Source organism: Sinocyclocheilus anshuiensis, unplaced genomic scaffold, assembly GCF_001515605.1.
Source record: "Sinocyclocheilus anshuiensis isolate Anshui unplaced genomic scaffold, SAMN03320099.WGS_v1.1 scaffold729, whole genome shotgun sequence".
Classification (NCBI taxonomy): domain Eukaryota; kingdom Metazoa; phylum Chordata; class Actinopteri; order Cypriniformes; family Cyprinidae; genus Sinocyclocheilus; species Sinocyclocheilus anshuiensis.
Window position 1 is genome coordinate 871,068 of NW_015536561.1, and position 18,119 is coordinate 889,186.

General features: G+C 38.6%; 1 protein-coding gene across 6 annotated transcripts in view; it reads right to left on the reverse strand.

Annotated features, from left to right (window-relative positions):
• Window positions 1–18,119, reverse strand: part of LOC107701631 (A-kinase anchor protein 13-like) — a 68,915-nt gene that overhangs the window by 42,143 nt on the left and 8,653 nt on the right. For 4 of the 6 annotated variants that reach the window (XM_016503694.1, XM_016503672.1, XM_016503678.1 and 1 more), the window contains exons 2-5: window positions 16,358–16,541; window positions 13,359–13,545; window positions 10,328–13,037; window positions 9,139–9,212 (exon numbers count right to left, since the gene is read on the reverse strand). In XM_016503694.1, coding sequence (XP_016359180.1) covers window positions 9,139–9,212; window positions 10,328–13,037; window positions 13,359–13,545; window positions 16,358–16,541 — 3,155 coding nt within the window. The remainder of the gene's footprint in view (window positions 1–9,138; window positions 9,213–10,327; window positions 13,038–13,358; window positions 13,546–16,357; window positions 16,542–18,119) is intronic. The other 2 variants (XM_016503711.1, XM_016503703.1) reach the window with 2 other exon arrangements.

An 18,119-nucleotide genomic window follows, 5' to 3' on the forward strand; every position in this document is an offset into this window, starting at 1 on the left:
AAAAAAAAAAAAAAAGTAAAAGGCTATCCAAACTTTAAAAGGTCATTTGCTGTTTTTAAATACCATCAAATCAATCTTAAAACTAAACATTCAAATATACTTAAGTTAAAACAATTAGAAAATGGTAGGTTAAAGGGATGCATTAAATTAATAAAAAATGACAGTAAAGACATTTATAATGTCACAAAAGATTTCAATTTTAAATAACAATTTTAATAATTCAACTATTTCAATAAACATTGTTTGAACGTTCTATGCATCAAAGAATCCTTAAAAAAGAGTAATAAATGTTTCTTGATCAGCAAAGCAGCATATTAGAGTGACACCGAAGACTGAAACAATGACTGCTGAAAACGTCTCAGGTTACTTATGTAACCATGGTTCCCTGAGTAGGGAACGAGACACTGCGTCCTCTAGGCTTTTCCATCACAAGAATAAATTAGAAAGCAGTTATTTTAAATTTTAATAACATTTCACAATATTACTGTTTTTACTGTATTTTTGATTAAATAAATGCAGACTTCTTTCAAAACATAAATCTTACCAACCCCAAATTTTGAATGGTAGTGTATGTATCCAAGCAAAGAGAGATGAAATTTGTGGCAAAGTATCTTTTGAGTGCTCTGGCTCTGATAGATGCAGCTGAAATCCAAACACATCCATGGTCTAATCATGGAAAGGGAGACTGTTGAGATGGGCTATATTTAGAGATGACAGAACTTCCGAATGGCGTATGAAACAGAGCTGTAATCCACTGAGTGTGGAGTGAGACTATCCACAGACTGTGGTCTGAGCTGGTCATTCTGGACACATTCCACAGATATGACGAGCTGTGGAGACAGGAAAACCTATGTCATGGCAGTGGGCACCAGAGGACGTTAAAACAGTCTCACAGATACAGTCTCAAAACAATCACATGCCATTTTCATACTGCAAAAACGCTTAACAGCTACCGACTTTGATTTAGCATGGTTCTCCTACCTGTTTCTGGCAGGTGGTTCCGGGTAAAACATCTGTGAAATGACTTAAACGAGGTGTTAAGTAGCCATTTGGCTTCTCGATGAATATCAAGGAGGTCCCAGTTGAAAGGAATATGCTACAACAAAGGTTTGCGTCAATTGAAAAGTGCTCCCTTGGGTGCTCTTTCAGACGAGCGGTGGACAACCTGTCTTTCTCAAACCTCACTTAGCAATGATCCGGCACCTGCTGCCCAGTTTCTTAACTAAAAAAACAGTTTAACAGCCTCTCTTCAGTTTCAACCACAGATGTTAATGTGGACTCTATATTAATATATCACCTCACAAATATAAGCATATATATAATGTTGATTTAAAGTGATAAAAAGAGTTTTTCGCTGCTGAGACCATCAAGCTGACCGTAAAATTCACATGCAGTCTATAGTATTTACACACACACTTTAAAAATTAACTACAGAATATTTAATCAAACCATAAAAAGAAATTAACAGGAAAACGTGTAATAACTTTCATTTTAAATTAAACATTAATTTTAAATAACAAATCACTTAAATTTTATATGAAGTTTAAAATGCAATTAAACTAATCATGGATTCTTGTATGGACATTTGCTATGCAAAATTTCATAAATAAAATTATATTGTATTATAATACTAAGTCATTATTAAAAAATATTAAAAAGTAAAAGTAAATATTTTTGTAAAATCAATGGTCATTTCATTTCAGCAAGTTCTATATATGTGACCATGGACCACAAAACCAGTCTTAAGTCACTGGGGTATATTTGTAGCAATAGCCAAAAATACATTGTATGTGTCAAAATTATCGATTTTTCTTTTATGCCAAAAATCATTAGGATATTAAGTAAAGATCATGTTCCATGAAGATATTTTGTAAATTTCCTACCATAAATATATTAAAACTTAATAGTAATATGCATTGCTAAGAGCTTCATTTGGACAACTTTAAAGGCGATTTTCTCAATATTTAGATTTTTTGCACCCTCAGATTCCAGATTTTCAAATAGTTGTATCTTGGTCAAATATTGTCCTATGCTAACAAACCATACATCAATGGAAAGCTTATTTATTCAGTTTTCAGATGATGAAAAATTGACACTTATGACTGGTTTTGTGCTCCAGGGTCATGTATCTAATTCTATATAATTAAACCATTCTTGTCATTAAATGAATAATTTATCATATGTAGCCCTGAGAAACCTATATCAAATTACGTCTCGTCCCTCATTCTGTAAAAATGAACAGGAATCACACAGCTATAACAGAAGCCTAGCAGGTAAGTGTGCATCAGGAATGTGAATAAACTGTAAATAATAATAATAATATAAAATAAAATGTAATTTAAAAACAGAAATGTTAAAGTAAAACCGTACCATAACAAAAATCCTTTAATTTAAGCAACTTATATGAAGGAATAATTATGCATGGCATTTCTCCATTTATAACTTAAAATATTTTATACCTACAATTCGAGATTTTTTTTTTATTAACTCGCCTTCCCACAAAATGATTCTCAGACCTGCTGCCAGCTCACGTCAGATGACGGAGAGCAGAAGGAAGCAGGAGAAGTGAATGGAGATAAACAGGCAGTGAAGCAAGCCTGCACCATTGCACTTATCAAGAGCCTATAATCGAGGGGTCAGACTGTGGAAAGGCCCTTTACATGTCTGGCTGTGACCTTCACTGATACAGTACTAGACCAGTCACTAAATATACAACCTCCAACACACTGACAGCATTCCAGCCAGCGTCCCTACTGTTCCCACACACATAATATCTAAACTAGGACACAGTACACTACTATTGTTTTTACAAAGCTTTAGCATTTTTAGACTAAGCTTTATATAAAGCTTCTGTATTTTTAGAATGAAAATTACCCTATTTATAGATCCTTTTATTCCCCAAAAAGAAATCGTGTCACAATTTTGCTAACTTTAAGGTGCACTTTTGTCCCTAAAGTGTCGATATGAAATATAAACATTGCTTTAAAGCTTTAGAAGAAAATATGGACAGAGAAGTCTCAGGTTTCAACGTCTGTTTGACAGTTACTTTTATTTTTTCCTTATACATTATTTAATGTCCTCGAAAAGGACGTCATCTTAAATTTTGCTAATTCTTGGGACACTTTTGTCCCTAAAGTGTTGCTATGAAACATCCACATTGCTTTGAAACTAAAGAACAAATCTAAATCTTTGTGAAAATGAAAAGTCTGAGGACTGAGAAGTCTCAGGTTTCAACATTTGTTTGACAACAAACACTAGAGGAAAAAAACGGTCACGAAATTACTCCATCTTCAAACTCCAGCATGTCTAGAACAAAATGTCAAACCCAAGAGTCAGCCGACAACGGTGGCCAAAAATTGAAAAGCAGGCCTCATCGTTTCAAATCCAAAACTGAACTCCACCCAAGCCAAGCAGCAAAGCTCCACAGCTCTCTCACAAACACACACACACACACACCCCTTCGATTCAACGCGAGCGAGATCTCTGGCATCTCAACAACACTCCCGGCCAACACTAATCAATGCAATGTGACGGCAAACGCAACTGTCAACAAGACAATCTGCAAAATTTATGGACAAGTCCCACAAACAATGATTTTTAACAGACTTTTGAAAAACTCAACAAAGAACATAACTACTGCTTGTTTTTAGTTTTGTACCTTTATCAAAACCACGTCCACTGATCTCTTGCCCTTTGCGCACAGGCTGTACTTTCGCCGGTGTCGCTCGTACATCTTTTCCAGGAGTGAAATGTCAAGGAGAAGAAGAAAGTGCTGTTATAGTCCAACATGAAGCCCGAGACTTGTGGAGTTTCCAGTCAAGCTTTGGGAAAAATGAGCAACTCTCTGCACATCTGCACCATGAACCAGCCCCATTCTCACTCTCCCTCCCTCCCTTCTTCACACACTTCTTTCTCCCCTCCCTCCCTCTCTCTTTTTTCCTTCAGCACACTCCCTCTCTTTTTCTATCACTGGCTTTCTTTCTGCTTTCACTGTTTGTTCGTTTTTTTTTAACAGACTCACCGTATCGCAGCTGATCATTTCTTTTCCCTCTTTGCTCTTTCTCAATCCCTCTCATCCCACCGTTTCCATCCTTCTCTATTTTCACATAGAAAGCTTCACGTCGTTCCCAATGTGCATCACTGTGTGGTTGAACTATGATCGGTTAACTGCGACCAAAGAGGACAAGGTCGTCACATTCATTCTCTGATAAGAGAAACGTTTTCAGAGGGTTTTCATCCTTTAAACTGTGGGGCAAGATTCCCAGACTCCACCTATAGCTTGTGTTCTGTGAAGTGCAAGATAAGCCTTTTCATCCAAGTAAGCATTCTATCAGAAAGATTTTGTCATGATAGAACATGATACACTGTTGATCTATGCTGTTCACAATTCAAACAAGAAGTATAAGGCGCAATAAATCGGATTTAGCTTAGCATTGGACGCAAGGGACCTTCAAACCTTGCATCTGTATAGAACCATCAACCGACTAACAGCTGGAGCCATGGCAACCGTTTCAAATGGCAAGCATGATAAAAGGCCAGAGCACAGGCTGATGGGATTCAGTGCAATTGAGGCAGTGCAAGGAACTCAAATTGAACTTTTGGAAAAGAATCAGAAGTCAATTATCTTGATTTCACTTTACACAAAAACTCAAGGGTTCATGTGAAAATACCGGTTCAGTGTTGTTGTTAACTAAAACTACTAAAATAGATGTTAAATGAAATAAAGCTGAAATAAAAATATAAATCTAAATATTAGATGAAAAAACAAACACAAATAAGTTTTAAAGTACTAAAATTACTAAAATTGAAAGCTAAATAGAATTTTTTTTTTAAAAGCAAAAACTAATAAAAATGAAAAAAGCACAAAATTACTAAGACTAAAATAAAAATGGTTATTCAAAAAACTAAAAGCTAATTCAAAATATTAATAAGTACTATAATAGTTATAACACTGCCATGGCTGCTACTAAACTACTGCACAATATATAATAGGGAAACAACGAGAAATTAAAATATTGCATTACTTGAAACTGTGGATTAAAGCAAAGGGTGGTAGCATTATGACAAGCCTGTTGTTGAACCAATGCATGCATGCCGAACTGCACTGTTTTTCTACATGTGCTTGGGAGTTTCCATCCAACATACAGTATAATGAGGGTGTCACGGTGTGGGAATATATAATTTTATACAAAAACACACAAAACAGTCACACAGACACACCTTGAGCACAAAAACACCTTCAATTAAAGTCTCATACACTTTTCCACGTTTAGCATGAAGATCCTTACTTGTACTTAGGAGTAACAGATATTCAGATAACTGTGTAGGTTGTCCTGACGCAGTCAATTTGCTCTTTATTGTGTGTTTGCATGCATGCGTGTGTGATTATCCAGTGGAGGAGGGGATAGGAGAAACAAGGGCTCTTTGTGGGGATCCCGGCGCATGTTATCCCGGCGTTTCACTCAAGACCACTCATCTATGATTTAAATGATTTAAATCTATGAACACAATCTATGATTTAAAGGAACAATCCGACGAAAAACAAATTAAATTGTCTTTTTTTTTTTTTTACTCTCCTCATGTCTGTTCTGTGAAATTCAAGAATATCCTGGATGTTCTTTTCACACACAACAAATGACAAAAACACGCCATAAAAGCATCCTAAAAGTGGTCCATATGAGTTGAGTGCAATATTGAGTTTTTTTTTAATTATATGATAACCTTTATGTGAATAATAGACTGCAATTTGGCATTAGTCACTAAAAATACTGACGTTCAAGAGAGAAGCAGTGATATCCGAATCATGAATGAATCATTCCTTTGAGTCAGGTCTCTAAATTAATCAGTTGATCCAATTCACGAAACAAGTCTGAGCGATTAATTCACAAATCTGACTGATCCGGTTTTTGAATTCTCGAACTCGCTAACTCAGTGGTCCGGGCATAATCATTAACAGCTCAATGAAGAAAAAGATTAGCAGTGAATAACAAGTTGGCATTAAAGGGAAATTCATCTGTTCATCTGTTTTCAAAATGTATGTTATTGATCTTTTTGTAAATGATTATTCATCCATGCAAATGCTTCTGAGGTTTGTTTGACCTTTTAAATCAGTCAGCCATAAAAAGGTATCTTACGATTTCAGGAGACGTAAATATAGTTCAAATATAGTTATAAGGCCCACTATTATAGTGTAGGTGCTTGTGTAACTTTTAAATGCATTGAAAAGAGTGTCAAACACTAAAATACAAACTTCTGCTTTTGCGTTCCACAGAAGAAAGCCATATGGGTTTGAATCAACATGAGGCTGAGTAAATGACTTTTTGGAAGAACTAATGCTGGAAATGAGAGAACAACAAAGGATAATGGACTGAGGGAAAAAAGAGGATGACTTGAAAGGGGCACGCAGAAGCACAGAAGTTGAGTGAGAACAAAACAAAGGATATTTCCATCATTGGCGGAGCCAACAAACAGATGCATGAATGGAAGGAGTGTGTGTGGATCTAGACCAGCCTCAGCGGTGTCTTCAACCCTCCCACTCCACCAACACCAGCCCTTTGCTTTTCTTCAACATCACGCCATTCTTAGACTTCACATTCCAGCGCTTGAGAGGCAGCCTTGTCCCTTTTTCCAACACACTAGACGCCGGATTTGTGTTTGCGTACGTGTTTGTGAGTGCACGCTAAGGCTCTGTTTCCCAGGGGTGGCTTGTGTGGTTTATTAGTTTGGATGTTTAGTAAAAAAGGAACTCCTTTAAAGGGGTTCCCACAGTGCATCTTGCCTGCTGCACGAGGACAGATGAAAAGAGATGGTGAAAAGAAAAGATTGGTGGCACATTGAGACCACAGTCTGTGCTTTTTTTGCCCTTTTCCCTCTCTCTAACATATATGTAGACTACTAGACAGCTCAGTGCACATCTGGAAGGAGTTATATAGCATCCTAACACAAGAGGGAGCCACAGCGCTCTAGACGCCACAGGATAATAAGCTAAAAACAACCAAACTACCCATTACCCATCACACGCGCAGGATGAAAAACATTCAAAATCAGTATGAAATCAAAAATGATTGCATTTATGTTCATAAAGCATGTTTCTGGTCTTATGTGAATGATTCATTCGCCCATGTTTAAAAAAAAAAAAAACAGTGCATAATAATACGATCATGCTAATTCTTACAATCTTCTCTCTTCAGCCTCTACAAATATAACTTGGATTTCACCCTGCCCTCTGTTGGAAGCAACTGCAATGAGGAATTCATTCATCAACTATCTCCAATGGTGAGAAATATTTGAAGACTGAGCTTTTCTGGTGTGGAAAGATACAAATCAGTCAAGGTACATGCTAGCATGACAAATCAGACTGAATGAAGTGACCTCAGATCCGATTTCCAATCCACCTTCATAAATTAAATGACAGAATGACAACAAAAGTGAAAATGTAAGAAAAATCACTATAAAATTGTTTTATACATTCATTTTAAAAATTATAATACTGCTTTAGCAAGCACCGCTATTAAGAACTCCGGCTTTCTTGTGCTTTGTATTGGACAAGCAAGGATAAAGTTAGCATGCTAGTCAAAGCTGGGATGCTCTTTAAATGTGGCCTCTGCTCTTATCTTAAGAGTCTCTTAAGATAGAATGTTCCAGAGTGTAATTTCTTTCAAATGCTGACAATGTAGCTATACAACCTCATGATGCGTTCCAAGTCTGCATGCCAGACTGCAGATAAGTGTAAATGTAGCTTGATTTCAGAGGCAACCTAGAAGCTACAGTACCTTGACAAGAGAGGTCAGAAGGGGGTACAAAAGATCAGACAGTCAATAATGGGTTAATTCTTTTTCCCCCAAATAGGACCTAGATTCAAATAAAACTGGAAGAATGCAGCTTAAGCAAGCTAATGTTTTAAAAAAATTAGACTTAGCATTCTCTGCTAATTTGTTTGAAGACAAAAGGTGTCTCCACAAGTGTCTCCTCAGAATGAATGAAACCCCATTATGTCACTCACTCAGTCAATCACTTACAAGAAAAAGATAATTTCATCACTCATGCTTGAGTGCACTACAATCAAAACAAAGATGCTAGTTGCAACATGCTAGCAAACACGTGTCAGTTTCCATTGCTTTAAGGCCCGTTCACACCAAAAAACGATAACTGTAACGATAGCGTCCACACCATCGGATGATAGCATTCTGTTTATTATAAGTATGCACTGCAGTTTTGTTGTATGCTGAGCTCTTCTTGCTGAGAATTCTGACCTGTTGTCAATGTTTTTATCGTTCAGTAGATTAAAAAAAATAAAGATCTGAAAGTGATTCCAATAATATTGTTATAGCTGTGGTGCGGACTTCCCTATTCTTATTTCCCGTTCTCAAGAATTAGAATGATTATTATAACTTTATACCTGCAGTTATCATTACAGTACATAATTTTTGGTGTTAATGGGCCTTTATATACTGTATCAAGAGTTTTAACTTTATCTTTCACCTCCTCAACAATAATTTTAGATCATATCAGGTACTCCAAAACCAAAATATGAGGCACAGGAAGCAGTCAAAACAATATGGATTCCCACAGGAAGATGACAAAATAAGCGGCCGAAGTTCCTTCTAATCAGAAACTCCCAAAGACTGAAGATAGTCATCTTACTTCATCACTCTTGCTGGCCCGCATAAACACCCAAGCTATCACATCTTCCCTTCCTCCCTCTGTTTTCTCGCCACTGATATCATCCCTCTGACACACAACTGGGAAAAAAAAGGGTGAAGTCATCTTTCCTCCTTGAGAAAAGGACAGCACACACACACAACCAGTGTGAGCTGTAGGGTGGCAGTGTTCCCATATCTACCAGTTTGACCTTACGAGACACAGTTCAGCAGTTCCAACTCAGACCTGCGTCAGAATGCTGAGGCACTTTCAGCAACCAGGCGGAGAAATCAGATTTACGACAGAAGGTCAGGTCCAAAACATCCCTGAATTTCTGCTCAGTGGAGCCTTTCGGGAAACTACCACCGTCCTAGCTACTGAGTGAGAATTCAGGGTGGCTGGACGCAAACTCTCTGAGTGAATCATACCAAGAGGTCTAAATGTTAATGATTTATTTAGTGGATGGCAGGTTGAGGAAATTAGCCAAAGAATACTCACCATTTGGGAATTCGCTATGTCTGCTGAGGAGTCTTGGTGTCCGTCCACCGCATCCTCTGCTAAAGCGCCGTCAACTGTGAGGTGGAATCAAGAAAGATGACATTTATAATTTGAAACTAATAAAAGACTGTAGCACTTTTAAGTTTTAAAAGTAACTGCTTTGCCATTCTGTCAAACTTACTGTAGATGAAGAGGCTAGTTTTTTGTGCATGTACAAACAACAAAACGCTTCAGGTAAATAAGTGAAACCCACAGTTTCAAGGAAATTCATGTGTGAATTTTAATGGAAATTTCCAAAAAATCAATACGTAATTCATTAACTCAGCTGCTGATTCATGTCCAAAGAGCGAACATTTCTGTTGCGCAGGTGTATTTGTTTACTCAGAAATGAACAAATCGTAATAAGACCATTTAGATATGTTATTAACCCCATGTTTTGATAAAAGGAAGTGACTTATTCCTCCTTTCAAACTGAGATCAGCACCTCCACGAATGTGATATAAATAACACATACAGTAAGCAGCTATTAGTAGAACAATGCTGAATTCTCACCCATGTGGAAAAGAGCTGGGCATCTACTTTGTTAAAAAAAACAAAAAACAAAAAAACAATGTTCAAAAGATAATCTTTCAAATGTTTTCATTCAATGAGGTGAGGCAGAGCTGACATCACCAGGTTGCCATGATACAACGTGCTGCAAATAACATTATCATTTGCAAACACTCCCTATTAACACTGCTACCTGAATGACAAGGAAGGTTTTTCCCTTCCGGATGGAAACCTAAACCGCTGATCGAGCTTGGTTTCAAATGACAGAAATTTGCCTAATTGTTACTAAAAATAACATTACAGACAAAATGGGAATAAATATTGACCTATATAAGAATAACTCAATGTTATGTCCATAGAAAATAGTTTGTAAGGCAAACACCATTGTATTCACATGCACACACACAAGCATGAATCAGAATACAATGAAGCCAATGACAAATTAGCTTACGCTGTAAACAATCTAATTAGAATGACATGACAAACATACGTCATTTTGAAGCAGCACAAAGTTTCAGACTTTCAAACAACTGTTACACAGGATGACGGTAAAAAGTAGCATTATCAAATAACATCAGATTCCCTAAAATAATTGTTTACACAGTCAGCACTGAGAGAATGATCAATCAAAAGGCATTACCTGCCATTTGTTCGACAGGTGGTTCCTCTGCACACTGCTGAAGAGTTTCACTGTGATCCATCAAACAATCTTGATGTAATCCATTCAGGCTCTCAGGTGTTTCTGAAGGCTGCAGTTCCTCAGACAAACCATTGTCTATATCCACTGGGGAAGTGTGTTCCAAATCCTGGTGCAATCCACTATTAATATCCAAAGGGGAAGTGAGCTCAGCTGTTGAGGATGAGGCATTGAGTGGGTCAGGCATGGAGGAGCTCTCCAGAGCTGAACCACTGCTGGTGTCCATGGGAGAGCATGGGCTGTCCCCCGAGACAGTCGTCTCGCACATATCGGTAGCCACGTCAACACATTCATCCCCACCAGGAATTACAGCAGAGATCTTTACTCCATCAGTGAAGGGGGTCTCAGAAGGTCTGCTGCCTTGGCTTTCTGTTAGAGGTGAGGCACAAGACAGGTCAAGGTCATTCACACATTCAACAGTAGGTTCTGATGGTGTACCATTGTCTATATCCACTGGGGAAGTGTGTTCCAAATCCTGGTGCAATCCACTATTAATATCCAAAGGGGAAGTGAGCTCAGCTGTTGAGGATGAGGCATTGAGTGGGTCAGGCATGGAGGAGCTCTCCAGAACTGAACCTCTGCTGGTGTCCATGGGAGAGCATGGGCTGTCCCCCGAGACAGTCGTCTCACACATATCGGTAGCCATGTCAACACATTCAACCCCACCAGGAATTACAGCAGAGATCTTTACTCCATCAGTGAAGGGGGTCTCAGAAGGTCTGCTGCCTTGGCTTAGGGGCGAGGCACAAGATAGGTCTAGGTCATTCACACATTCAGCAGTAGGTTCTGATGGTGTGTTTGCACTCTCTTTGGAGGATTCTGGGAGCTGGAACTGTGCATTGGATTCAGGACAATCATTGTGTGTGATTTCCGGCAGATCAAGAAGCTTGTTGATTGTGTCCTGTGAAGTGGAGTCAATTTCCCTTTCCTGTAGAGGGTCATCTGGAGCAACATCTTTAAATCCCGGTTCACCTTGCAAAGTTGACACTAGAACCGATGGTTCCCCTGGCTCACAAATTTGATTTTCATTTGTGGTATCTCCAGAATATTCCTCAGGAATCTGCTCAACCAGTTTGGACGTAGAGTCTGGCTGAACAAATGTTTCAGATGCCTCTTCTCCTCCGAAAGGAGTTCCTATGATTATATCAACTCCACAATGTTCAGAAGACAGTATCGTAGACACATCCTGTTGTAAATCACTTACGATAAAGGCTTCAGAGTCAACAGGCAGAGAAGATTCATCAGAAGATTTGGATTCGTCATCCAACTGTGAGACAACAATGTCATCAATTGATTCCTGCTCTTCAAAGATCTCCTTAGGGTGGTTTATCCTTTCATTAGAGGCTACCTCCTCCTTGCTTCCATCAGGTAGAGACCCGGCAATCTGGCGAGATGAAACCTCTGCAGTGATGCCAACAGAAACCCCTGCTATTGCACTGATGTCACAGTCTGAGTCATTCAAAATCTCCTGACATTCTAATGCAGTTTCTGAAGATTGTGTGACTTGGTGTGGCTGTTGAAAACCTTCTGTAGTCTCAGACAAGGGCTCCACAGCTGGACCTTCATGAGGAGAAGCCTCAGGAACAGGTGAGAGCCCTCGTCTAACCTTATGCACCGGTCCTGGTGCCATGTTTGGCTGGAGACTTAACGATTCCAAAGGATCACCTCCTGAAATGCTAAATCCAGAGTTCTGCTTTATGCTAACGTCATCCGTAACCAAACCAGAAACTGACTCAGTGTTGCCTTTGGTGTGTTCGCTAAGATTTCCTGTCTCTGTCTCTAGGCTACCATGTGGCTTGTCAACACCATCAGAAATAACAGTTTCATCATTTCGTACGGATGAGGTAACCTCAGAATTTACCTGAATTAAAGTCAGTTTAGCTTCGTCTGTTCCCACCGAGCATTCCGTAGGCAGCTTGGGCTCAAACTTTTCGTCGTGCTGACCGTTTTCCTCTGGATAATGGGAAGAAAGTGCTTTAGAGTTTAAGCTTATTTCCTGGCTGCTACTCGTCTCCCCTTCCCTTTCCTCTGGTAAGTCCCCTCGCCAACTTAGATCAGCACTCCCCTCGCTCTCCTCCTCTCTTTGTGAAGGCTGACTAGTTTCCGTGGGGAGGAGACCCTGAGATTGTGCGTGGCCCATGTCTTGGGACTCAAGGTTGCCAGATTGAGCGTTATTGTCTTTTTCAGTCTGTAAACTCCTCTGCCAAGCCTCCTGCTCTTTTTGGTTCCCTTTATCAGGCTGTGAAGCAGCCCCCTGTTTGGCACTGATTACGCAGAGTTCTATATCAGCTTCCTCCCGCTGGTTTCCACAGGAAGGGGCACTGAATGTCACAGAATCGCCTTCTACCCGCTGCTGCGAACAGTCAGTCTTATCTGACGCCTTGCCAGTATCCCCTACAGGTGGCGGGTCAAGCTCCACCTCCCTGTCCTGTGATTGGACATGATTTCCTGTGCCGTTTTGACGAATACACAGTCCATCCTCAACGGCAGAGGCAGAGCTGTTCGATTCGCAGGTTTCTTCTTGTTCAGAGTTGGGTTCCTGATGCTCAGGCTCCAGTGAATTGGCTGGTACGCAGTCAGCAGGCTCTGTTCTATCACTGGAGTTTCGGTTAAGAATCAGCAGTGCTGGCTTATGCTGTGGCGGAGGATCTTCCTGAATAAACAAAGTTCAAAAACAGCTATTAAATAAAGCAGCACGCCTTATACTGCCCTCATTAAAACTGACATTAAACATTCACCCAGAGAAACAGAGCAAGAGTGTGTGCACAGAGATAGAAAGAGACAGTCTAGTTTGTGATCTGCATTTAGTCACTTCCTTTAGTCACAAATAGCTACCTCCTGCAGTGTTCTACCACAAAAGCAAACATCCCTGCTGATTGTACCCAGCTTGAAATATCACTGTGATCTTAAAGTGGCAGAGCAAGAAAATAGGACCCACCTACTGCCATAGAGGACTTCAAAATCACTGACTCACCTTCTGATGTGACTGAATGAGGCGTTGGAGCTCCTCCACATCACACTGAAGGCTAGGTGGGGGACTCCCTGGCACATCCTCTAGCGTCAGGGTGTAAGTGTTTAGCTTGGGGTGGTGTCGCAGAGCTCTGCCTTCTGGGTAACGCCACTTGGATGTTTTCGTCTCCAACTCAGGCAGATTGTCAACCCTGCACAACACAAACATAGCAAACTTTGAGAACACCCAATCTCGAGGCACTGAATCAGCAAGGCCACACCCAGCACACCTACAGAGGATGTGAAGTAATGCACAATACTGATTGTGGTTACTGTGGAGAACACAGAATGTCGACTCAAGTGTGAAAAATTAATCGTTTAAACGTCGTAGCTAAACTTAAAACAGTTTTGAATCCGGCACAATGCCACAATGAGCTCGGACAACAAGAATTTCATTGTTTCTTTAGACAAAGATATGAAAAACTCACTCTCACTAGTGTAAAAACCTGTTCTGCTTTTTTTCTTGTGTAGGGAGAGAAAAACAGCGTGATTACATTAAAGGTGAAATTGAAGTTCCTGATGGCAGTGTCAACATGTCAAACAAATAAAATAAAAAAATGAATAATAGATTTAAGGTGGACACACGACTGAACATTATGTATCGTAGTAATAGTAAATTACTAAGGCGGAATCACCTTCATCAGACCCAAAAAGCTACAAGCTTTCGAAAGAGAAAATGTGCAACTGTTTGTCTTTTTGTGTTTGTAAGTGGCTCAGATTGTCCCCAGAGCTCTGACACATGGGTAACAACAGGAACTGTTTTCACCTGCTGTGTATCTAAGGTCCAAAATGGTATCCATAGCAACACTGTGACATCATTCATAGGAAACTAAAGAGTGCAAAGTGAAAAGGAGAAGCTCTTAAGGTCTTGCAGACCTGAGAGGAATATTTTAAGCAGCCTGAGCATTAGCCAAATGACAGATGTGATGAAAGGCTAAACTCTTAAGGACTGGAGAGCTGAACAATTTGTGCTGTATAACTGCTGTGTCTTCTATCACTAACTGAACCGATTAATCTATAAATACAACATAATGACAAAGTGGTAACATTATAAAATAATATTTAGATATATTCAAACTCATATATATAATTGAAACCTGAGTTATAATACATTATAATACTAACTTTTATTTGATAACACAAAATTGAGTGTTGATCAGGTTTTATATGTTATGCATTATACTAAAGGTGAAATCATAAATAGGCAAGTAATATGATGTATTAAACAGATCACAATGAATATTATAAGATATTATATACTGTATTTTAATGACTTCATAGAAAGTACATCAAAATATCTTAGAGAAACCACCAACGAAATACCATGAGCTTTGATGGAAAGATTTGAGGCAACATCTAAGGGTGTGCTGTGGTTCAGTACACTTGCTTTAAATGAGGCACTAAACCAAAGCACTTAACGGCCTTCTATAACAGACCCTTGAATCCAGAGAGCACAGATCACATGCTAGCTCTGGTCTCTCTTCTATCCTTCTGTCTGTGATCACATTTCACTGGCTTTACCAAAGTTGGGCAGCCAGTGACCCGGTAGACATCAGTCTGGGTGACACAGCTAACAGGAAACTGTCATATGTATAGGCTTGGATTCAAATCTAATTTAATAGACATGAGGTCATGGGTATACATCTGATTAACTATGAACAGAAAAAAAAATGGGATCAAATCGAGCATAGCTCTCCCAATTCTCCCACTCATATATCATAAATATATGAGCAGAGCTTTAAAGGGGAGACCCGTTTAGTTTTCAACCCTGAGGAGTACACAGACTGCCTTGGTACCCTGTTTTAGAATAGTCAAGTAGGGAAACATATGTTTGCTAGCCACAGACTATGAAGAGCACTGGCTGGAGGAAACTGATAAAGGTAAACGTTTCTGTTACACACGTACAGGTAATGCCACTTTACTGAGTAAATCTGTAGACAGGATCTTGCTGGTTTGAAATGCAAAGGCTTGCTTTAAAAAGCTTATGTGACTTTAACTGTTTACAAAGAGCTCAGAGCCACATGGCCTGTCCTTGTGCTTTGCTCTTATCTCCCCCACATTTCAACATCCTCCTTTCTTCAGAACACAACACTAACACTTTCTTCAGAACACAACACTAAATCTCGCCTCATTCACATGATAAAAGTCATTGCTTTAATATTATAAATCTGACTCAGTCTAACATTGCTCTTTTTGAGAATCTAAACAAACCCAATACAAACATTGCCTCAACAGATCTGTTTGGCTGACCCCGGGGGTGTTTAGGACATTGGAAATGTAAAAACTTTACCTTTACGAGTGCGACTTAACTTTTTATGTTTGAGAGCAACAAATTTGATAAAGCTGTATTTATTTAAGGCATTTCAAAGGTCACCACGTCCGTTCTGTTTGATAAAGTCTGTGGCTTATAACAGCCTATTCTTGGCATTAATCTGGTCAGATTTCATAGATCAAGGGGGACAATAATGACAATCAACAATGGCTGTATGAATTTGTCTCAAATGCATGTTTGTATTAGTTTTACAACAGAACAAGGCAAAAATAATCTAAACATCATTACATAATTTTATTTCTCAGGCAATTCTCAGGACTCATTTAAGGTGTTACAATAATAACAAATATTATATATGCTGTATATATGTTAAATTAAACCCATGTAATTACAAACTAAAAGTAATGCACCAGTAATAAAAAAGGTAAACCATGAAGAACATTCAGTTATTGGGATTATGGAACTGAATTTTTAAATTTTTATAATTATGTATTTTAACATATATTGCCACTCTGTTTCTGTAACTAAAAACTCTCAAAATAATCCTCTTTGTCATTATAGCAGAAGTATCAGAAAGATTTTGGGGAGCCTTCATAAATTGTCTTCGACAATGGGGGGCCTTGGAGACCAGAAGGTTACTTAAAAACTAGCCAAAAATACTGGTTATGGATATAATTTTCTTGCACACTTACTCCGTCAGCAGTTTCTGGAGCTGCGTATGGCCTTTCTTCTGGGCGACCCTGGCCGGCGTACGACCCTGTTTGTTGGGAAGTCGGAGGGCCTCTCTTCCTCCAGGTTGCTGGAGGAGAAACAGTGCTACCTTGCGTAGCCCGCGCTTTGCAGCAAAGTGCAGAAGTGTGTCTTGTGGTCCAGGTTCTATAGGAAAGGCAAACAGAATCCAGTTAAGGTTGCGATCTCAGCTCAATCTCTCTCCCTTGTCCTTTTAAACAACTCACTATTATCTAATGCATATTTCTGATAATATTGCTTGAGGAAAGTGTCACATTCACTGCTTCTTGGGGGCTCTGAAGCTGTAAGCCCCACCCCCTGTAACTTCAGAACCAATGAGAGCCGGCAAAGCCTTCAAACTAGACCCACCCCCACAATTCCCTCGACCCCTGTCAACAGAATCTCCTGACAAACTTGTTCAAACATAATTTCAATTAGATGATTTACAATGACGACAGAAAAATCAGGCAGAGAGGTTTCCAGAGTGAAAGAAGTGATCGTATTTGAAGGCGTTTATCATAAAGACAGATTACAGAGTGCTGTTTTAGAAAGTTCAGGAAGCTTGAATGAGGCTCTCTGTGAAAGCAACAGAGACAGAGGCAGGATTGTTCTTGCTGGTTAATGAGAGGCTGAAAATGAGACTGCCCTCGCATAATCGGCCCACTGAGGATCCAACAACCAATTTGAAAAAAAAAAAGCTGTGGTGAAGTGATCTGGCACTGGAAAGAACAGCAGATCGGAGACATAAGAGTGGACATGACACTATATTGAAAATACTGGTGTCATGTAACTTGTATCCCAAGGCCATGTTAGAATTGTCGTACTCAAGCCACAAAACACTGCCGTTACTACAGTATTTATTTTAAACAGTGGTATCACAAGGTTTCTGAATGTATACGGAAAATTTAGCAAATGGAGTTCAGAAATGCAGTAGGAGTTTAACTTCCCCGTCTCAAAGAAACAGTTTTGTCATCACTTACTCAACCTCATGTTCTTCCAAACCAGTATGATTTTTATTTATCACACGCATCTTACACAGTGAACATGAACCACATCCACAAATTAACAAATAAACAAAAACATAAACAAGAAACGAATAAAAACCTAAAAATAAGAACAAATAAACAAAACAAAAAAAAAAAAAAAAAAAAAAACTTAAAATGAAAGTTAACAGGTCATTCTAAACCTGAATGAATTTTATTTAATGTGTGTATCTTACACAGTGGATTGGAAACACACTTTATTAATAAAAAATAAATAGATTTTTCTGACACCCACAAATTAAGATAAAAAACATCACTAAAACAAATAAATAAAAATAAACAAAAAATAAATATGAACAATTAAAACAAAAAGAACTAAACAAATAAAAAAATTTATATATTTGAAAAAAAAAAATAAATAAATAAAAATATTAATAATAATAATAGTATATATATACACACACACACACACACACACACACACACACACACACACGTTTCTTTTTATTTATTTGTTTACAAGCTCTATGGCTCAATGTACACTGCTAGGCCACAGACGATGAAGCACTTTTAAAAACACAGAAAATTCAAATTCCATTAATATTTATACCACCCACCCAAAATTCTGTCATCATTTACTCACCCTCATGTCATTCTAAACCTGCCTGCATTTATTTCTTCTGCAGAACACAAATAAACACATCATATTTTGAAAAATGTTCCAGTGTTTTTTTTTTTTTTT